At 39.7% G+C, this 22,551-nt stretch overlaps 4 protein-coding genes across 4 annotated transcripts; 2 read left to right on the forward strand and 2 right to left on the reverse strand.

The window, feature by feature from the left end:
* Window positions 1-723: 723 nt before the first annotated feature.
* aldh7a1 (aldehyde dehydrogenase 7 family, member A1) lies at window positions 724-4,365 on the reverse strand. Its single transcript, XM_054602687.1, has 2 exons — window positions 4,267-4,365; window positions 724-2,837 (listed from the first exon to the last, which is right to left on the reverse strand). Exon 2 carries the CDS (start codon window positions 2,830-2,832, stop codon window positions 1,204-1,206), a length of 1,629 nt encoding a protein of 542 aa, XP_054458662.1. The 5' UTR covers window positions 2,833-2,837; window positions 4,267-4,365; the 3' UTR covers window positions 724-1,203.
* Window positions 4,366-4,444: 79 nt separating this feature from the next.
* On the forward strand, window positions 4,445-14,239 carry actl6a (actin-like 6A). Its single transcript, XM_054602688.1, has 14 exons — window positions 4,445-4,590; window positions 6,004-6,080; window positions 6,910-7,084; window positions 8,721-8,821; window positions 9,163-9,260; window positions 9,450-9,544; window positions 10,127-10,233; window positions 10,841-10,930; window positions 11,047-11,108; window positions 11,539-11,653; window positions 11,835-11,915; window positions 12,398-12,493; window positions 12,600-12,686; window positions 13,546-14,239. Exons 1-14 carry the CDS (start codon window positions 4,566-4,568, stop codon window positions 13,624-13,626), a joined length of 1,290 nt encoding a protein of 429 aa, XP_054458663.1. The 5' UTR covers window positions 4,445-4,565; the 3' UTR covers window positions 13,627-14,239.
* A 183-nt stretch (window positions 14,240-14,422) lies between these two features.
* On the reverse strand, window positions 14,423-17,300 carry mrpl47 (mitochondrial ribosomal protein L47). The gene is made up of 7 exons (XM_054603220.1): window positions 17,131-17,300; window positions 16,509-16,657; window positions 16,343-16,403; window positions 16,162-16,258; window positions 15,857-15,987; window positions 14,870-14,965; window positions 14,423-14,766 (listed from the first exon to the last, which is right to left on the reverse strand). The coding sequence occupies exons 1-7, from the start codon at window positions 17,292-17,294 to the stop codon at window positions 14,655-14,657; spliced, it is 810 nt and encodes a 269-aa protein (XP_054459195.1). The 5' UTR covers window positions 17,295-17,300; the 3' UTR covers window positions 14,423-14,654.
* Window positions 17,301-17,490: 190 nt separating this feature from the next.
* On the forward strand, window positions 17,491-21,208 carry ndufb5 (NADH:ubiquinone oxidoreductase subunit B5). The gene is made up of 6 exons (XM_054603148.1): window positions 17,491-17,637; window positions 18,291-18,373; window positions 18,994-19,060; window positions 19,201-19,262; window positions 19,701-19,807; window positions 20,988-21,208. The coding sequence occupies exons 1-6, from the start codon at window positions 17,520-17,522 to the stop codon at window positions 21,106-21,108; spliced, it is 558 nt and encodes a 185-aa protein (XP_054459123.1). The 5' UTR covers window positions 17,491-17,519; the 3' UTR covers window positions 21,109-21,208.
* The last annotated feature ends 1,343 nt before the right edge of the window (window positions 21,209-22,551 follow it).

A 22,551-nucleotide genomic window follows, 5' to 3' on the forward strand; every position in this document is an offset into this window, starting at 1 on the left:
AGATCATCAATTTGAAGGTACTGTAAAATTTAAACCTTTAAGCACTACTCCCATTGCCAAATTCCAAGGCTATGAAAATAACAAACATGACAATGAACAACACCAGTAAAACTAAACAACAGAGTCCATTGGCTATAGTACAATACATTCTGTGCTTCAAATTTGATGTTTATAATTTCATTTTTTACCCCTTTGGTCAATAGGCTGCTGTGTAGTTTTATACAAAATATTTTGTCTTTTGCATTTCTAATTGATCACCAAATATAATACACTGTACTTCAAACCAAAAGGAGGCTCCTTGTGGTTACCTGCAAAGGAAGTCTTTGCTTTTTAAGACACAAGTAACGACAGAATATTTCATCAGCGCTGTATGGGTGTTAATGGTTCACCTCACACAGTCTGACTAAATCAGGCATCTCCTTCAGACATTCATTTTAACACCTTTTTTTCCTAATCTATTAATAACTGCATTGTAACTAACGGTTGGCCTACATCAGTGGCTTTTAATTACACTTGAGTGACATGTGAAAGCTAGGGGTCATTGGAATGACATTGCTGCAATGAATGTGCTGATGTTCATGACTTACTGGTCCAAGTTCTGGACTAATCATCTTTATGAAGGTTTACAAAGAATACACAGGCCAAGTACACGTCAACATCAGGCCTCATATTTATTAATAAATTGTCTGAAAGGTCGCCCTAGATGCAAAGTACAGTATATTAATGTGTTGAAGGAAATGCATTTCAATAGGTACCTCTTCTTAATGTTGATGACAAGACGTTATAAGTCTGTGTTGAAATTATATTTACAACAAATGATTACATCTACACAAGAATGAGGTCCACTCCAGTTTTTCTTCCAAAATAAAAAGGTAAGATTTATTTATTTATTGTACACTGTATAAAGTATCCAGTACAGTCATCAGCACTCAAACATACTTTCTAAGTGCTTGTAGAAAAGTGCACACCAATATTAGGGGGGGGCGACGACTATTTGACCTTTAACACAAAACTATCTTCAAACCAGTATTAATATCTGAAGCAATAACCGTCATAGATTTGATACAGGAAAAATTTAAAGTGATCAAAAATGATTTCACATTTTGTTTAAATTTAAACTGACCTCTCTGACTGCAATAACACATGGCTGATGTTTAGTGTTTTCCTTTTGGGTTCCATTAAACAACAAACAATCTAAAGGCTTCACTCAAACTTGATTCCCTGGGCCAGAGGAAGATCCTTGCTGTAGTTTATCGTGCAGGTTGAACGCCTCATGTACTGCTTCCATGAATCACTGCCAGACTCCCTTCCACCTCCGGTGTGTTTCTCTCCACCAAAGGCACCTCCGATCTCAGCGCCGCTTGTAGGAATGTTGACATTCACAATGCCGCAGTCGGATCCTTTGGGCCCAAGCCAACGGAAAACCCGACCCATATCTTTGGTGAAGATGCTGCTGGACAGGCCCTGCTGGACCTCGTTGTTCCAGGCAAACGCCTCATCTTCTGTCTTGAACTTGAGGACGTACAGTATGGGGACAAAGGTTTCGGTGTGGACGATGGGAGCGTCGTGAGCCAGCCCTGTGATGATGGTGGGCTCCACGTAGTTTCCAGGACGGTCCATCACCTTTCCTCCGCAGACCACAGTGCCACCCTGCTGCTTGGCCTGCTCGACAGCTGCCAGATACTGATCCACAGCTTGTTTGGTGTGCAGGGGCCCATATAGGGTGGTGGGATCCCAGGGGTCTCCGATGCGGACTTGTTTGTAGGCCTTGGCGACCCTCTCAACCACTGCGTCGTGAAGACTCTCGTGCAGCATCAGCCTCCTGGTTGTGGTGCAGCGTTGGCCAGCGGTTCCCACGGATGCAAAGACGGCGGAGGGTACCACAAGATTCAGGTCGGCGTCCTCAAACACAATGATCGCGTTGTTTCCACCGAGCTCCAGAAGCTTACGACCGAACCTCTCCTGCACCATCATGGCCACCATTTTGCCAACGTGTGTGCTGCCAGTGAACGACACCAGATCCACCCGCTCATCCTTCGCCATGGCTGTGCCGATATCGGCGCCCCCGCAGGTCATGGAGCAGATGGCACCGGGCAGGTTGTTCTTCTCCAGCACCTCGGCCACAATCTTGGTAACTGCTACACTTGTGAGAGGTGTGGTTGGAGCTCCTTTCCAGAGGCAGACGTTGCCACAGGTCAGAGCGATGGCATTGTTCCAGCCATACACAGCAACGGGGAAGTTAAAGGCAGTGATGATGCCGACGAGACCAACTGGGTTCCACTGTTCGATCAGGGCGTGGCCTGGTCTCTCTGAAGGCAGCATGGGCCCGCCAATCATTCTAGACAGACCAACAGCATAATCGCAGACATCAACGTATTCCTGAACCTCTCCCACTCCCTCAACATAGATCTTGCCCATTTCTAGAGCCACAAGGCTACCGAGGACGTTAATTTTCTTTCTAAGAGCATCTCCAATCTGCCTCACAATCTCCCCTCTTTTGGGAGCTGGAATATCTGCCCACATCTTCCAAGCCTCCCTCGTCTTCTGGACAGTTTCTTCATACTCGGCCATGGTTGCCTGGGTTACTCTGGCAATCGGCTCATTGTTGGCGGGGCAGTGTGACGTGATGACCTCACCGCTGCCTCCCCAGCTCCCGTTGTAAACGCCAGGGTTGTCCTCAGACAGGCCCAGCTCTTTCAGCCAGGAGTATTTGGGCTGGTTGATGAGGAGACCTGACATGGCTGCTGACTGCTGGCAGTGGACAGATGCAAATTTATGTCGAAAGAGGAGCCTGCTGTGCCGGGCAAAGGTCAGAGTGAGGCAGCGCTGCATGGGTGCTGGAAGTAAATCAAGTTAAAAATGATTTCACAAGTTTTAAAAGGTTTGAAGAACATTTATAGCTGACAGAGCAACATCACCACGACCTTCAGATGAGCTTGTCCTGTCTGGAGCTGTAACTAACAGTTTCATAATTGATCATTCTATTGACAATTCTAAATATGTATTGAGTGATGTATTGAGTGATCAATAAAACTTCAAAAAAAATTGAAAAATGTCCCTCACAATTTCTTAGACCCCAAAAAAGATGTCATTCTAAATACAATACTATTCTGTTTACAATGATTTAAAAAAAAAAAGGCAAGCAGCAAATTCTCACATTTGAAAGGTTGAATCAGATTATGTTCGGCATTTTCTTTGATAAATGACTTAATTACTCAAATTTCAGTTATATCTTACTAAATGTATGTTAATCAACAAATCCAATTATTTGACAATTCATTTCAGCTCAAATTTAGTCAACTGCTCTTTGCAAGGTCAGGAGTTAAATTTCAAATTCAAAATAATACATAACTCAAAGAAGTTGCTTATTAAGCCGGGTTATAGGCCAGTGCAGGATCCACTGAACATGCGCTAAAAAGGAACGAGGACAGTCAACAGGTGTTGACCAGAGACTGCTAAGATAAAAATAGGTTACAACTCCTTCTCTATGAATGCATAAATTTACAAACACACACATGTGGTCTAGGACATTGTTATTTAGTTGATTAATCGATTAGATTATTGATAAACAAAAGATTAATCTGCAAACATATTGACAATATGTTATTTCTTTGAGGTTTGCACTGTTGGTGACACTAAACGGGCAATTTAAAGAGGTCACCTTGGGCTCTATTCCTTATTTTTCTGATATCTAACAGACCAATAGTGAAAACGCACGATATTCTCAAATAAACTTTACATAAAAATATATACAGGTGAAAGTAAATTAACAGAAGCCACACATATGTTTAAGGGCTATGACTGAATAATCCTTAAATTGTATGCGTTTCCTTAAAAATAGTCTTTTGGGTTACACAGTCATAGTATTTATCAGACTTTACTATATGGTCAGCAAGTTAAGTCAACCATTTTCCAACATGCGCTTGCGCAGGTAAGCCAACTTTGGAGAACCACGAGGCTCCTGAATCCTGAACTTTTTAAAGATAAATGAATCCGTTGTCACCAATAATATAATGGAGGTTAGGTTTGACTTTTTGAGTTTCTGGATCATGCATATCAGTAGTATCAGTGGTGCTACTTTTGCAGCATGAAGTGACATGGTCGCCGAGACCAGCTTCAATGTTGTTAAGTCTAAACGACCGCGACTCAAGGTCCTGCGGTTACAACTCACTACCACCGCCGTGCATTACCCACTCTGGCATCCTTATCTGTCACTTTTGCATGATCAAAAAGTTCACGTTATTTATGTAATAGTTTTCCACTCACGTTGATATAAAGCGCGGAGGGCCACGTCCACTCTTGAGCATGGAAGTACTTTGCAGACACTCGGTGCTTACGTCACAGATGAGGCGGAAGTACTAACGCTGTGCTGGGTTTTGATTGGACGGCCGCGTCGACGCTGTGCTGCGTTCTGATTGGACGGCCGCGTCGACGCAGTGTGGCGCCTGCTTTCGTTACATTGATCCATGCTAACACATTCCCTTTGTTGTGATTAACCGTTTAGCGGTTGTGATTCCGCTGTAATCATTTCTGTCAAGAAAGTTGCCGTTGAGATAACATAGAGGATGAGTGGCGGAGTGTATGGAGGCGGTGAGTGAGCTCTATTTTAATAAAACCAAACTGTTGTCCACGTTGTTCCGTTCTGCAGCTTTAGCCAGCGGTATAAGCTAGCCGGCTATGCTAGCTGTGCTAACGTGTAGCTCCGCGGGAGCATGAAGCTGCATCTCTAATCTGCACGCGTTTAAGAACATGTGATTTTGTACACACGTTCAGTGCACCATGTGGGTGAGTTTAGTTTGTTTATGGAGCAGGTATCTAACCCCGGTGCCAAATGAATGAAAGTGGGTTTGCCGAGCTCATGTAACGTTTCACATCCAGTTCCGTTTGCGTAACGTTGTTATAGCTTCCTGGGGTTTGGAGATACATGTGTCCACTGTTGTTGTGGGAAGAGGGGACGTTATATTTAGTTGAAGTACTCAGAATCACACATCTAAGATATAACTTCTTGTGGCTGTTTCTGAACTGAAAATAACTCCTGTTGATTGTCTTCAATATGCAGTTCGTGTCAAAGTTGCAGTCAGCAACGTTATACTTGTGCTAGCTATGAGTATATTTATTACAATATTATTATAAAGTAACATAGTTAACGGTAGCAGATCTGACAAATCAAGTACAGCCTGTGTAGCTCAGATAACTCTATATACAGTACCAGTCAAAAGTTTGGACACACCTTCTCATTCAACTACTTTGAAGAATCTTAAAATATAAAACATATTCTGGTTTGTTGAGCATTTGTTTGTTTACCACATAATTCCACATGTGTTCCTTCATAGTTTGGATGTCTTCAATATTAATCTACAATGTAGGAAAAAATAAAAATAAAGAAAAACCATTGAATGAGAAGGTGTGTCCAAACTTTTGGCTGGTACTGTAAGTGGCACTTTTGTGATTTTTTTTTTTTAGTATTTGTTTTTAATATAAATCTTCACACCACATGATTCATTTTCTTAAGGTAACGTTAGGAGATAGTTATCGTACAAAAGGTAAAAGTATGTTAATATGTTTACTTTAAGTGGTGAACTGTAAGGAAAGTTCACAACAGATGTAATTTGCTTTACAACTGTGGAAGAACTTAATACTAGACAAGCTCTTCAAGCTGACTTCTGACAGTGACATGGCACAATGATGATTGTTGATGTGTTGGCTATGTGTAACTATCTGATTTGTTTATTTGACCTTTTTAGGTGATGGTGAATATTTGTGTTTTTTTGTGTCTGGGATATTGTTAAAAGAACTGCTCTTTACGTACTCAATTCACTGAATGAAATACAATGAAATATATTGCAGTATGTTAAATTCCATTTGTCATTTTAGAAACCCAACTTAAACGGTTATTGAGTCTTTCAAAAATCGGTGCAGTATTTGTTGAAGACGTTAACTGTGCCAACCTTCCTCAGATGAATAGTTTTTTGCAGATTTTAATCAAATCCTTGTTTTTTGCAGATGAGGTGGGAGCTTTGGTGTTCGACATTGGCTCATACACTGTTAGAGCTGGCTACGCAGGAGAAGACTGTCCCAAGGTAACTGGATCACTCAAATGACCTGATTAACTATGTGTCTTTTCTTCCTCTCTGCATCTTCATCTTCCTCTGGGGGTTCGACAATGTCAGGAAATGAGGGCTATCACCCTGGAGACTGACTTGATGCATTTAGTTCAGATCATACTGGAGTGCTTGCTTGGGTTTGATACATCTGTGTTTTGGGTGGAGATCTTGATTGTGTAAATATCAGGTTGATAAGAGAGATGTCTAAGATGAACCCTGATGCCCATGATTCATCTCTGTAATCTCTGTGATACTGGCCTTGTGCAAATACCACATTATGATATGCCCTGGTCATCACCCGTAATGAGGGTTGGTTCTGGAAAAGAGCAGGAAAAACACAGGTGTCATGAAATGAATAATGGCTGAATTCCATTTAGCTGCTTCAGTTTCAGGGTCTTGGTATTGCTGGCTTGCTCACTGTCACACCATCAAGGCCTATTGGGTAACCTGAATAGAACAGAGACATATGATGTTATTTGAACAGCTGTGCTTTACCTTCTATGACAAGTCATAGAAGACAGACATTGTTTACGCAAGATGAATCATTCAGTACAAGCCAAATCATTACAGAGTCAAACCAGGTACTTTTGAGCATTTCAAAACTCTTTGTTTGTTTTTTGTAAGTAAGAAGAGAAACCTTCAGTTACTCAAAACGGGGAACTTATTTTTCAATCAGTGTTTGGGTGGATCTTCTGATAAAGGTTTAATAGAATGTGTGTTCTTATGATATTGCTTAACCAGGTCTTGTGAGAATGTGTCTTGACCTGTATCGTGTCCTGTTGCATTTTGTTTCCGCTCGGCTCAGGCGGACTTCCCCACGGTGATAGGTGTGACCATTGACCGAGAGGATGGCAGCACGCCAATGGAAACGGATGGCGAAAAGACTAAACAGAGTGGCACCACCTACTATATTGATACCAACCAGCTGAGGGTACCCAGGGAGAGCATGGAGGTCATGTCTCCGCTCAAGAATGGCATGAGTGAGTGTTGACTCATGGCATGTGATTTTTTTTATTTGTTATTTCTTTTCAATGCATTAAAATACAAAGGCCATTTAGATTTTTAACTGCAAAGTCTCTGGGTAAGTAATTGATAGGGCTGGTTCAAAAATTCGGTACAGTGTTTGTGCAATGCTGAAATATGAACCCATTTACAACCCATATGAACATAAAAGGGATGCGTGTAATGTTTTTCGTCATAGTCTGTGACGTACACTCCCAACACTGAATATTTATAATCCTGTCTGCGTGAACATATCCATAATAAAACTCTTTTAGCCTGACAGCCGACTTTGTAGATGAACTCGTCACAACCCTGACTGGCGTATAGATGATTGCTGTTCATCATGAATATTAATGAGATTATTTGAAGACCAAGGCAACTCATTAACATGAGCTCTCCCATCTAGTGTCCTCTTGGTGGAAGGCAAACCTTCTCTGTCTTGGGTTTACCCCCCTGTCTGCTGACAGTGATCATATTTACCAATCCTCTTTTTGAACTTGTCTACATCGCGCATGTGTTGGACATTCAAAGCCAGATGTGGGACTCATGTCCGAGCTGCCTTTGGAGCTTAAATTGAGCTGTTTATTTAAAAATAAATTTTGCATCATGGATCATTTTCCCCCATGCTTTGGTCTGAGGTTAAGTTTCAATCTAAGATTTCCACATTTTTTATTTCCCGTTTTCAGAAGTTTGTAAAGTAGTTTGTTTAGCTAAACTAAATTGTGTTTCTCGAATTGACAACAATTATCCAAAATTAGGGCTGCAACAGCTGGTTATATTAATTATCAACAAATCCTTTGATCCTTCTTTTGATTAATCAATCATTTGTTTGGTCTATAAAATGTTTTAAAACTCATGAAAAATTATAAACAACTACAAATTACAAAAGCCTCACCAGGAAATGGTGACCTTTTGTCAATTATATATTTTCTTAAAAAATTAACCAGTTTTCAAAATTGTTGTACATTAATTTCATTAATGAACAACATTAATATTGGCCAATCGGTGTTGCCAAGTCGTCATTCTCGATGCGATTGTGTGTGATTTCTTTCCCCTTTGGATCATTGCCGATAGCGGATGTGAAACAAGCGCTCCGCTGCCCTGACCTAGCTGATGATGCTCATCTGAATCTGGTCCAGTGGAGTTTGGCTGTGAGGCTATTTAGAGACGAGTGTGACACCGATCTTAATTGCAGCAGAACAGCAGCGTGGGACCACAGGCTCCCTCAGAGGGCTGACCTGGAACATTGGTGCCTGCTGCTCAAATTATTATCTAAAAAAACTCATCATTGCTCTATTTTCTCCACCATCTGACCTAGCTTTGACGATGACGACAATGATGATGATAGATACACCCTTTTATGTGACGCTGATTTTTTTTTTTGTAGGCCTGCTGCCATAAATATAGTAAATACATATCCTGAGAACATACATAGTTGCAATGTTATTTCCCAAAACTAGATGTGGAATTTGAACAACTTTGGCAAACCCATGTTATGCACAGATTGTTGTTTGCTGTGTATAATAGCCAGAAAATGTAAATAAGCAATAACCTGAGAGTGATTTTGATATGTAACAAGCCCTGTCTTTGTTTTCTCTTCTGTTTCTTTTACAGTTGAGGACTGGGACAGTTTCCAGGCCATTTTGGATCACACCTACAAGATGCACTTCAAGTCTGAACCCAGCCTGCATCCAGTGCTCATGTCAGAAGCATCGGTGAGTTAGCATCTGCACGAGCTAGAGTCTGAACAACACTAGTTGGTAGCTACATACTCTGTGATTGCACCGGTATTCGCATAGTTTGAATTTATCAGCAAAAAGCAAAATGGTGGCAGATTTAATGCCCTGTTGTGTTTTAATATTAACATGTTAGTTGGACACTCACACAGCTTTTTGAGATGCTGTTTGTTTTGGCAGTGATCCATATATGATGAGAATTTGAATTGGAGAGCTTGTTTCCTGCTCTAGTTCTCATCACTTCATGAAGAAAGAAGTAGATTTTGTTGTGCTGAGAGTAATATGTTGTGAGCGGCCTATTTTCTGTTTTGTGTCTGCAGTGGAACACACGAGCGAAACGCGAGAAGCTGACAGAGCTGATGTTCGAACATTACAACATTCCTGCCTTCTTCCTCTGCAAATCTGCTGTGCTCTCTGCGTATCCTTTACTACGTCACTTCATCCAGAAGAGGATGGGAGACAAAGCTAATTTGGGTCTTTTTATTGTCCATTAAATGTCTGATAATGCTCTGAGAGTACAGTTTATTATATGAATAGTCTGATGAGCTAGAACTGTATCTGTTACTTGTTGAACTGGGTTACATTTCCTTTACTCGTAGTCTCTAAGCTTTGCCAATGGGCGGTCTACAGGCTTGGTCCTGGACAGCGGAGCCACACACACCACAGCAATTCCAGTGCATGATGGCTACGTCCTGCAGCAAGGTATTATCATAAATCATTCACCACAAGTTGATGATCAACCTGCGTATTTTACTTTGTTTATATATTAACTAATCACCAAAGATGAGTAATGGAAAATGTAAAAACTTTGATGCATGTGTTATCTTCTATGATTAATGTTGCCACCTGCTGGTTGGAACTTGCATCTCAGCCTTGCCCATCAAGCCAGCTGTTCCCCAAAAAGTTATAACAAGCTTCTGTTGTCATCATGAGCTATTGTTGGGCAACATGTATTCACAGTAAGCCATCACATTCGTTAATATCTTACTCTGTTCAAATGGTGCCTGATTTAAATCACTTTTATTTTTTGAAGATGAAACTAAATCATGTTGTTAAACAGCAACATAATGATTTCTGATACAAAGCAAATCAAAGAGTCTGAGCTGCAGTGAAACGAAAGACGAGAGTGATTCCAGAGATTGCTAATTCATTAAAGGCACATCGAGAGATTTGTCAAGTTGAGCACGTTTTAAACGGTGCGTGTGGAGTTGCTGATGTTTATGTAAAAATGGTAAAGATATACTGTGTTCCTTCAAGTCATGTGTTTTTTTATTCTCTCAACAGGCATCGTCAAATCGCCCCTGGCTGGAGACTTCATGAGCATGCAGTGTAGGGAGCTTTTTCAAGATTTAAATGTTGAAATAATCCCGCCGTACATGATTGCATCAAAGGTAAGATAACACTACTGTAAATAATCTAATTTCAGTGCTTCACAGGTAGAACAGTATATTTTAAATAATTTTGTAGAAATATTTGGTATGTATAAATTCCTCCAGCCTGAAACCTGTTGCTGAGTTTTTGTGATTTATTGCACATGTTCGTGGCATTGGTGAAGATGGTGTCTTTACAAATGTTCTTGAATGGACAAATGTGTATTTACTAATGTAGTAAAGTTGTGTTTTGAATGTGACGATAAAAGCATCCATACAGTGGTGTCCTGTTATTGTATGAATTGATTTCTAATGTTTCCTGTAAATTTTATTTAACTGGCTGTTTTAAATATGTAAATGTTGAAGCATATTAATTCCCATGTTTAGGTATCAGGATCAGAATATATATATATATATATATATATATATATAAAAATATAAATATAAATAAACAGTTTGCACTGACTGATAGTGGGGAGGGAAAACCTACCATAACTGTTATCTGTACCACACAGGCCCAATTTTGTAAATCTAATGCAAAAATATTTCCTAAACACAGGCTTTATCTGCCCTTATTGTCATCTTCCTTCATACCAGACGATGTTAACCACAGTGTTTGTCATTACAGGACGGAGTGCGAGAGGGATCACCAGCCAGCTGGAAGAAAAAAGAGAAACTACCTCAAGTCACCCGCTCATGGCACAACTACATGTGTAATGTAAGCAGCAAACACCTTTTGTTATTACCTTGCAGTAATAAAGGAATTGTTGATTAGGTTGTTATGCATTGTGTTTTGTTGAATGTGTGCCAACTTATGTTTCTTAATATTTGCAGTGTGTGATCCAGGACTTCCAGGCATCTGTGCTGCAGGTGTCAGACTCGCCATATGATGAACAGTAAGAGCATTTTTGTAACTTAATATGAATCTGACTTTAACGCAGACATTATCCTTTACTTCAACCCTCAGCTTATGTTTGCAAAAGTAAGCTTCTTCTGAAAGGTTCAAATGTGAGTTTCATCCCAAAATAACTAAGTCACAAGTGTGGCTGGGCACATATTGGTCATTCTTGATAATAGATGTCACAATACAGCATGTTTTATATCTGCAATTATAGCTAAATGATTTATGAAATAACCACATGTCAAAGCCTTTTTTTTTTTTAAATACTGCTGTGTGAATTTAAATACTTCACATATGAAAAGTTCTTCCTCATTTAATTTAGAACGCTCGTTCAAAATTAACAGTTTCGAGTTGAAAGGCGATTAGATGTCATGTTGGAAAATCGGCCAGCCTTACTCACAGGTGACCCTTCTCTCTTTCATCAGGGTTGCTGCACAGATGCCCACAGTGCACTATGAGCTGCCCAACGGATACAACGCTGACTTTGGGGCTGAGAGGCTGAAGATCCCAGAGGGGCTGTTTGACCCCTCTAATGCCAAGGTATGTGTTATTAATGTATAGCTAACAGGGCAGACAACATAGCTAAACATGCTGCCCAAATTATGGAAATCTCTTTCATGAAAAGTTGTTTAAAGCATCAAAATGTGTTGCTTTTTAATGTGTTATGGAATAGTTTTGTGAAAATGTAATGTAATGATGTTGTTTGTTGTGATCACTTCAGGGCCTGTCTGGAAACACCATGTTGGGAGTTGGCCATGTGGTGACGACCAGCGTGGGAATGTGTGACATCGACATCCGGCCGGTGATTATCAACATGTTTTAAACACGGGTTACACATATTTTTGGAGTCTGAAATATGTTTCCTGTTAACTTTTATCCATTAAAATGAGGCTCTTAATTGGTTGAATGGGTAAAGATGTCTTTCTTAAACCATTGTGTTGAGGATAAATTTAGCCATGTAGATGAATCATAAAAGTTTAGTTTTAGTCAAACCTGCAGCTTCAATTGAAACCGTCCCTTTGCATTTTAATTTATTTGTTCTGTCCAAGACATTTGGCCAGTAGTAGTGGAATGCAAAACTTACTATGTAAAAAAAAATATCTTTAATTGCAGGGAATCACTGTTTTAAGTAGATATACCCAGGCTGGTAGAGGCTAATTGGTCACGCCCAAATAGATATGTATACAGTTTTTTGGTTATGAATGAATTTCTTGTTCCTGTCTTCAGCATGGCTTTAAAAACATAAATTGTAATTTGCTGAACCTTTTTTACTTTGTGCCTCAGGGTCTGTATGGCAGTGTGGTGGTGACCGGAGGAAACACGCTCATTCAGGGCTTCACAGACCGACTGAACAGAGAACTCTCCCAGAAAACCCCTCCGGTGAGTTAATGACAGCCCCTCCTTACACAATTTTTTACGTGGTCTGATCATTTAAATACACCGCTTTTCACTGCCAGAGTTTAACATGTTTGTCTGTGATTTTCAGAGCATGAGGCTGAAGCTGATAGCTAACAACACTACAGTGGAGCGCCGGTTCAGTGCCTGGATAGGAGGCTCCATCCTGGCATCACTCGTAAGAACACAAAGCAGTTAAAACTGTGTTTATAAAAATACATCAACAACAGGTTTTTAACTGTACAATGACATTAGTTCTTAAGATAAAGACAAACTGTCTGTCCAACACTTATGGGATTTAAAGCAACTCCAAAGCGGGAGGCTACCACTAGTGAATGTTCTTCATAGCAGGAGCAAAAGGTGTCTGCAGGGGAGCAGTATATCATTTATTTCCAAAGATTTAAAGTTGCTATGTGGCAGATCTGGCCAAAAATTGTAGTTTAAATCGTTCAAAGAAAGAACCAACATTATTTACTGGATGTGAAGTAGTAACAGTTTTGGCGTTATGTAAAAAACTTTTATGTAATTCAGTAGAAAAATCTACTGAAATGAGCAAACTTAAATTTTTTCTAGTGGTGCAACGGATCATAAAACTCACGGTTAGGATTGTACTACTGATCAGTGACACGAGGGATCACCTATCGGATCAGCACAAAAGAAAAGGGGAGCAAATGTAACCTTTAGCCATCCCTGCTAAGTTTTTTTTTTGCAGCAGGTATTAAATGCCGATCATTGATGATCCATATTTGCAGATACCGGTCTTACATATTGCACCTTTCTTATTGCAAAAGTTTCTATTTTGTAACATAGATGGACTATTGTTTCCAATTAGGAAAAACTGCTTTCTTGCAGTTTTTAAAAAACATTTACATAACTCATTTTTTTTTTTTTATTAAAGCGGTAGCAAACTGCATGAGATGTGTAATCACATGTCCACTTTTGTTAACAGCTTTGTCTTTGGTTATGTGTATTCCTGCCTCTTCTACTTTTATCCTGATTTATTGAAACTAAACATGTTTTTTTTTTTTGTCTGACAGGGAACCTTCCAGCAAATGTGGATCTCCAAACAGGAGTATGAGGAGGGAGGAAAGCAGTGTGTAGACAGGAAGTGCCCTTGATTTGACACCCAACTGCAAACCTCTCCCTCACACTCTTCGCCACAAGCTCAACATCATGAGTTCACCTCTGGCCCCGAACTCAGGAACACCCACGATGATCACTCTTGTTTTGTATGCTTTTGTTTTAAAAAATAGTTTGTCAATATGCCGCCTGTCTGGGATTTATTGTGAAAATCAGTCATAAACGTCTACAAAGTAAACTGTCACTATGATGAAAGATGGTTTGAGTTCCATTGTTTGTCATTACAGTCAAGTCTGTTGCCTTTTTTCTAGATAAAAGTTTTGTGGAAACCTTGCATCTTCAAAAACAAACTATTGTCCATGTTTTTTCTCCCACTTCAGACAATGTCTGACATGTTATAAGGATCATTAAATATCAATGTGTAGGTTCTAAATCAAATTTTTTATTGCAATGTGGAAAAAACACAATTTGCTCTGAAAGGTTTTTACAGAATACTGAAAATGTGGGCGGTGTGTATTTGGAGGAAGGATCATTTCTTCTGTTCATAAGCCTTTTTTTGTGTAGTAAGTAAACTCAAAGGCAAAGGCCAGCCAGTTCTTGCCTCTGCTTATTTGTGTCAACGCAAATAAATCTGTATTTAATTTTGTTTGTTAAATGAGTGATAAAAGTATACGTTTTTTTTTACATGTACATGGTTATTTTAATTAGGTGTTTTGTATTCATTTATTTTAAGACTGACCTGTTTGTTAAACATGAAACACAGGTTTACATTTTGACAACTGTATCAAAGTTGTATTAACATATTAACATTAACACAAGCAAAACATTTCAGGGTGATGTAGCATAGTTTATTTTATAGGATCAAATAACAGCAAAACCAATGAAACACTCGTACTCAACATAGGACAACAGTTTTAGACCACTATCAATTATTTGACATTATCAAATTCAGACTTCAAAGTATTTATATTAACTTAAATAAATGCAGAGAAGGCCTTGTTTTTGGAAAGATGTCAGGCTCAGAGCTGTCAAATATGCCTTAACTGTAAAATATGAACTTGAAAGTTTATGTTGCAGAAACTTTTGCTCCAGGAATCTTCTCTCTGAGTTTAGCCTGAGTTTTCCTCTCTAAGCTGGCTTTCCTTGCCTTCTCTCGTAGATGCTTCTCCAAGCGCAGCCTGCATGACAAAAAAATATGAAAAACATAAGTTAGGGGTTAAACTCTCCACAAACATCTTTTGCACGGTGTGTAAACAAAAAGGCACTTGTGCCGTATCTTACCTGATGTGAGGTTGGACAAACTTGGGCGTGAAGAAGGACTTTCGCTTATACCTTTTGTTCATGTACCAAGGAATAGCATATTCTTTGAATCGATACCTGAGGTAAAGAAAAAAAGTACATGAGTGATGCCACATGCATATTTCATTTTTGAAACCCTATCTATTTAGATCTACTGCAATTAGGTAACCGAGCACCAGCAGACAGTCCAGGATATTAATATTCAGCGTGGATCCTAGAGCTCTGGCAAAGTTTCCTTTATAAAACATTTGTGAAGCTGATTTTTGTAAAAGTATTTAAAATCTAGCATTGTTTACATCCATGTTTACTAGCTAGGAGTCTTCCTCCCTGTCCTATTGCAGCATATCGTGGCGTGTTTCTGCCGCCCATTTGTCCCTGGAATAGTAAAACATGCATGCGAGTCCACAAAATAAACAAAATGGGGACCCTAACATAGAAAAACAGCTCATAGTGCAGCTAGACGTGAAAGACGAACTCTGTTACACAGCACCATCTTAGAAGGCATCATTGGAAACAGTTTGTGAAAGGGCGGACGCTTTCAAAAATACTTGGCAGGTTATTGGATCAACCATCTGTCAATCAAACGCTTGCCAAAGCGAGTCTCAAGAAAGCTCTTCTCTCAGGAAGAAACTTCAGTGCTGTTTTTTTGCCCTTCTTTTTTTCAAAATAAATACTCTCCAGTTCCATATAGAATACTCTCAAGCCAAGCCTGTTGCTGCCAGTAGCTCCTTCAAAGGACGCTGACTGGTCTGTGCTCTGGCTTACCGGACTTCAATGCTAAACTTGGAGCCTGGCGAGATGGATTTTCGTGTGACCTGATCCTGCGATTCTCACGTAATCTCGACCCATTGCGAGAATCCAGCTACTGTGTAACGTAACAAAAACTACACAGGGAACCTTCAAAATGTTGTGTGCTGCATTTCTCCGTGTGCATGTGTGATATAATGTATACGGAGAATCTGCCCTCACCAGTAGACATTTCCAAATTTGTTCCTCCTCCAGGCTCCTGGTCTGGCTTTCTCCTGTCCCGTCTGCAGCAGTCGCAGTGCAGTCTCTCTCTCCTTCACCACCGTCTCCAGTCTGATCATTGACCTCTCAACCTGGGAGGAAGAGGACAGCAAGATTTAGCTCAGCCATGGCTCCTACTTAAACACAGACAACACCTACAGTACAAACCCTGCATCCCATTTACCTCTGTCAAAGGCTGAGCCAAAATGTATCTGTCAAATGTAATTCCTATTTCTACATTAATGGAGGGATCACTTCATACCAACCTTCCTTATTCTTTCTGGACTCGGCATCTGAACCCTTTGCCTCTTCGATTCCTGCTCGAGGGTTAACAGCAAGTTTTTTTCTTTTAACAGCACATACCTGAGATAGAACGAGAGCAGAACACACCGTTGATAAATGTTCACCAACACTGTGAAGCACCACTGTGACCTCTACAGTGCTTACCAGAGTTTGTGTAAATCTTCATTGCTCTTTGTTCTCAGTTGTTTGGCAGTCCATGGTGCACCTGTTAAAAGTTCAAACAAGTTTCTATTATTAAAGCTACAAACACACTGTGCAGCCATAGTGGAGGCATGACCTCTCAAAATACTAGATTACGTAAGTGTTTTACCTGACTTCACGTTGGCCTCCCCCCAGCTCTCCGGGATGTCAAAGAACTCTTCCAGCCCTCTCCTGCTGATGGTTGTGTGCAGGGCTCGACATTGACCCACAGAGCTGGTGGGACGGTACCAAGACAAGGCAGGGAGTGGAGACTTTCCCCTGGTGGGTGCAAAATAAATTCACATAACAAGACTTAAAAGGGATAGTCAACCTTATATTAGAATTGGTATGCCATTTTTCTAGAATTGCAGCAATTAGTTTGAATTTGTCATCAGCCAGCAGCAGAGGCAAATCATAAAAACAGTGCAATATGTTTCTATAAAACTGTCTCCTCCTTTCCTCTCTAGACACCATATAAAATACATAACACTGCAAAATATATCTTAACCCATGACTCTCCACGTCAATCCAATGTCAACAGATTAACTCAACAAATGAATGAAGGTAGCATCATACATTTAAGACTTAATTGTATGGGCCTGTTATTTTTTTGTATTTTATTAGATACAACCTTTTACAGGTTCCACACAACCCGTCACTGAGGGGCAAAGCCAGTGTAAACTGTGAACACGTTGCCTTCCACGGCGCCTGTATGTCATATTTTACTCACTGCAACAGCGTCTTAAGGTTACCTGTAAAGCAGAGGCTGGTATTTGGTCAAAGCAGAAGAACAGGGGTTGGTACTGATCGCTGAGGATATCCTAAAGACATTTTGAAACTGCTTGCAAAGAGTCAAAACGCGTCCTGCTGATGAGGACGTCGCCATCTTTAACGTTGTCCTTCCCACATTACCCATAATGCATTTTTCACCACCTAATACATATTTTTAAATTTTTAAATTTTTTAGCTATTTAAATATAATTATGTTATGACTTCTATATACTATGCCTACATAATAAAAAAAAAATGAACTAAAATAAAATATATAAGTATCTGCCCTCATTAAAGATGGCGGCTTCCGCGTCACTCCGTCATCAACCAATCAGAGCTCGTGTTGTTGAACCGCCGGCCCTCAGCAGAGATGGTGGGCATGAGTGTTCTCAGGTCTGCTGCTGCTTTTGCAGCCAGACTGAGTCCCCTGAAATCTGGAAATAATGCAGCAAATCTACTCACTCGAACCATCCCACGGACGGATAAAGGTAAGAGACACCCCGGCTCTTTAAGGAGTAAGAAGTTTGACCCTACAGGCTGCCGTCTCTTCTTATGACCTTGTGCCGAGGCTCGTTAGCTTGCTAATATTAGCTAGCTGGAAACTTCAACGTTTGTCCTGCTGTCATTGTTTGGTAGCCGGTGTAATAGCTGTATTATAGCCTTTGCATGTAAACAATATCATACAACATATTGGGGTTCAGAGTTTGACAGTCGAATTGAATTAAACACATCATTTTATCAACTTCTGTAGTAATTCAGTAGCATAAATACCAGGGAATTGTGTGTTGACTCTATTTAACACACATTAACCATTTCACTATACATTTTGTAAACTTTAGCAACGTTAAATATCATGATATATAGATTTCATGATGGACAGTGAATATTGATCATAACAGTGCTTTTGTTCATATTGCCACCCCTTATGTATTGATAAGAAGACACATTATAGGAATGATCATCAGTATTGTGGACACAGTGACCACTGATTGTTCAGTTTCCTTTAAATACTAGAGCCTAATAAGTTCATAACAGTACATCAGTCTGGTCTTATATCATGACCTCAATACTATGTCAATAAAGCAATCACCTCTAACTGTGAAATATATCCTCACAACACTATCCCCTGCTTGTCTTGCAGTGGCCGTTCGTTGGGGTCATGGAAAGAAAATGTTTGTCATCAAACCCACTGACTTCTATGACAGGAGATTTCTGCGCCTATTGGTGAGTACTGTTACACCGTCTCATTGATTTCCTTCATATATGACAAATTAAGTGTTTGTGTTGGCATAAATTTGGTGACTACAGTAGATGATAATATCAATGCCAGCAGTTATCATTCTTCATAAATTGCTGTGTGTTGATAACCAAGACTTTTAAGTGGAGCCCTGCTGTACCTGCTCGCTCATTAACCGTTATGACAATGATACTAAAAGCCTCTAATGTAATGCTACTTTATAGGCCGCAAACACTATTTAAAGTTGTATTCCTGAATGTGTTTGGATCACTGCTCAAAACTCATGTCATATTTATATTTCACAAAGGATGATGACCTGATCCAGAATGACTCTCTTATTTCAGCAGTATTATTAACATTACATGGAGCCAGTAGTGAGCCAGACCAGCAACATATTCTAAGTGGACAAAATTATACAATTACTCCTGTGCTAGAAGTTTCTATATTGAAGTCCTATGTAATGAAATAAAAGCCATGCATAAAATGTCAACTACTTTAGAGCATTAAAGCAACATTTATTCCTGACCTGTTGGCTTGTACAGCCCTCATGGAGAACAATATTACCCTTTTCAGTATTTCATTTTGTCTTCTCTTTTTGTTTTTTCAGCAATATTACATCCTGCTGACCGGCATTCCTATAGCCGTCATTGTCACATGTGTGAACGTCTTTGTTGGTAAGTAAAGATATGTCTTCAAGTTTATTGTGTGTGTTATTTAGATCATTGGACAGTATTTGGTCATTTAAATGTGTAATTTGAGGAGTAAGTCAACGATGTTACTTTGAATTTATCTTTGGTGTGATTGTGTTGTGAAGGTGAAGCAGAGCTGGCTGAAGCTCCTGAGGACTATGAACCCGAGTACTGGGAGTACTACAAGGTACGTAGCTTGCATATTATCTTTTAAGTCCTTTCAGAATATTTTTATTGTCACTGATCTGAACCCTAGTTAAGGCTCAAGCTTTCTTTAAATTTGAAAATGGCATCAGTATGTGCATATCATAATCACCCTTGCCATGATGAAGCTCTTTGCTGCAGTGCCGCCCTTTAAAGCGGCTGTGTTTGACCACAGATTTTGTAAGTGCAGAGTTCTATAATTAGTGATATTTCAAAAGGAGGAGTCTGTGCAGCTGTGCTTTCATTCATATAGTAAAATTTTAGAGGAATGAAAAGGGTTCAAATCAAATATATTCACAATTATTGTTCAACTACTTGATTACTTTAACTGAAAAAACAGGGATTGTTTATTTTGATCAAATACATTTGCAGTAATTAACAATATTCTTATCATGCTGTGTCTTTTTCCCTTTCATGGCAGCACCCCATCTCCAGGTGGATTGCACGGAACTTCTACGACTCTCCAGTGAAGGACTATGAAAAGATGATGGCTGTAATCCAAACAGAGAAAGAAAAGGGAGACATGAGGTGAGTTTTAGTACTGGTGTATTATGTTGTAGTCACGTAAGAAGGCCAGAACAAAATTGTGATACAGGGGCATAAATACATTTCCCTAACTTAACAACTGCAACAGTGCTGACAGAGCTTACGGTATTTATCTGAGGTTGTACCAAAGGATGGATGCAGCGCTGTCCTCCGCTGTACTGCCTTAATAATGCAGTGCAGAGCGTCAGCTGTGAGCTGGCCGGCCTGGCTATGTACATTACATTACATTACATTACATTACATTACAGTCATTTAGCAGACGCTTTTATCCAAAGCGACTTACAATCAGTAGTATATTACATATCATTCACCCATTCACACACTGATGACAGGGCTACCATGCAAGGTGCCACCATCAGACTCTAGCTAACATCCAGTCCACACCGATGGCAAGCCTTCGGGAGCAACTTGGGGTTAAGTGTCTTGCCCAAGGACACAACAAAGCACAGTGAAATTCTGCATACAACACATACAGAGGGAGAGCAAATTCATTCTCTGCTCAGGTAGACATTACTCTGCTTTATGGTTGTATAGCAAATAGTTGTTTGTTGCTATATTAATGCTCTGAATATCGAATTGAGCACCTTGAAACGTTTCCATCAAAAGACAAAAATGGTGTAAAGTTTAGTATCCTTCGAAAAAAAACATTATTACCTTGTATTAAAGTTAGTAGCAAAGAAAAAAGGTACTGGTGTTGCATGTAATGCAACAATATTACACTGCTGATAGAAGTTAGTTACTTCACGTGGCACAGTCAGTGGGGTCATTGCTATAAGTATGAATGCATTGTTGGAGAACAGTCCAATAATTCTGTGATATTACTTTTGACACCATCAAAGTGATTCATTTGAAGGTTTCAGATTTCTGTTTCACCTTCACAGATTTCCTGTGCATGTTTGATTGAATTTCCTGGACTCTGCTAATATCTGGTGCATTGTTCTCTGAATCAATATCTCTGTAACATATCTGGTGTTGAGAAGGATGGTGTTGAGGAAGTTTTGTCTGTGGCAGTTAGACGGACTGTCATAGCCTTTTGTTCAGTCCTAAAACGGTGATTTTTATTATTCCAGTGTTAAATGTGTTTGTTAAAATATGTTTTTATGTAACTTGCCAAACTGAAATGGATTGTTTTTTTAATTCACTTCCTGTTTGTTGTCAACAGACTGACACACCTGGAAGTGCGTCGACAGATGAGGACAAAGGGAGACGGCCCCTGGTTCCAGGCGGAGACCCTCAACAAGGAGCTGATTGACTACAGCCCCAAGTCAACACCTGACAATTAACACAGAGGTGTCTGCCATCAGTACATCATGCCGATCAGCCTCACTGTTTGTACATTTCTTCCCCCTTCTTGCGTAAATAAAGTATCTATATGGACTCCGATATTTTGTCCTCCATTGTCTTTATTGGCTTCATGCTGCAAAACGCATTTACCTTGAATAAGAACATTTAAATTTACTGTTTTTCAACTGAAAATGACATCAGATCTCTCTCTCTCACACATACATTCATAGTGGTACATTGTTTTGTTGGGCTTGTGGGATACTGCTGCACTTCATATTCATGCCAGCCTTTGAATTATTTTCTCATGAAAAAGAAGTGTTTGAAAGAGTATTGATAGGAGTAGCACCTTCCAGTCATAACATCATAAAGTGGCCTATCCCTACTAGAGGGCCACCGTACTTCCTCGACACACTTCGAAAGGGAGGGGTGAACCGAGGGGTATGTTGTTGCTTGCAATCTGCAACTTCACCACTAGATGCCACTAAATCTCACTCTGCTCCTTTAAATTAGTTTACGTTTGCCTTAAATATGTCAACATAGCAGGTAACTCTAGCTGTTACACTAACTAATCCTCAAATATTAGCTTTTTTTTTTTTTTTTTTTTTTTTTTAAATATGCATGTAGTTGCTCTATATGAATATTGAAAATTGATTAATTTATTGACTACTTATTAGCAAAAAAAAATGAAATGATGAAAAAAATATAATTGCCCTCCCTGTACATTTTTATTCCTGTTCTATCTTTATTTTGTTGTATAGTATGTGTATTTATTGTCTGTGTAGTTGTATAGTATGTGTATTTATTGTCTGTGTAGTTGTATAGTATGTGTATTTATTGTCTGTGTCTGTGTAGTTGTATAGTATGTGTATTTATTGTCTGTGTAGTTGTATAGTATGTGTATTTATTGTCTGTGTCTGTGTAGTTGTATAGTATGTGTATTTATTGTCTGTGTCTGTGTAGTTGAGCTGCTGCAACACTTGAATTTCCCCCATGGGGATCAATAAAGGAATATAATAAAGTACTTCCTGGAATCACGTGACAATCAAGCATCTCGAACTTCCGTTGACTTAACTCTCTCTCTACACGGCTCTGGAGGTAACCTGCTGTAGTAGGTGTGGATGGCTTTATGAATCATCCTCTGAGGTGGGAGGGGCCCTTCTGGTCAAACATCCTCTTGCATACAACGACACACCATCAACAGAAGCAATGTCATTTCTGCGCAGGTCAAAGCTTATTTTAATTCTCCCATAAAGAACAACATTAGCCTTCAGCAGCATCTGCAGCCCCGCGTAGCAACCAGCCTCCGCCCCTCTGTCATTTTTATTTTTATGATTTTTTTTTCAGCGTCACATCCCCCCTGGCCGGAGGAATGTAGAGACGGAGGGCTTTAAAAATAGCATCCTCTCCTCTGACAGCGCTGCTCCGGTGGCTCCGCAGCACTG

This window comes from Anoplopoma fimbria, chromosome 8, assembly GCF_027596085.1.
Source record: "Anoplopoma fimbria isolate UVic2021 breed Golden Eagle Sablefish chromosome 8, Afim_UVic_2022, whole genome shotgun sequence".
Classification (NCBI taxonomy): domain Eukaryota; kingdom Metazoa; phylum Chordata; class Actinopteri; order Perciformes; family Anoplopomatidae; genus Anoplopoma; species Anoplopoma fimbria.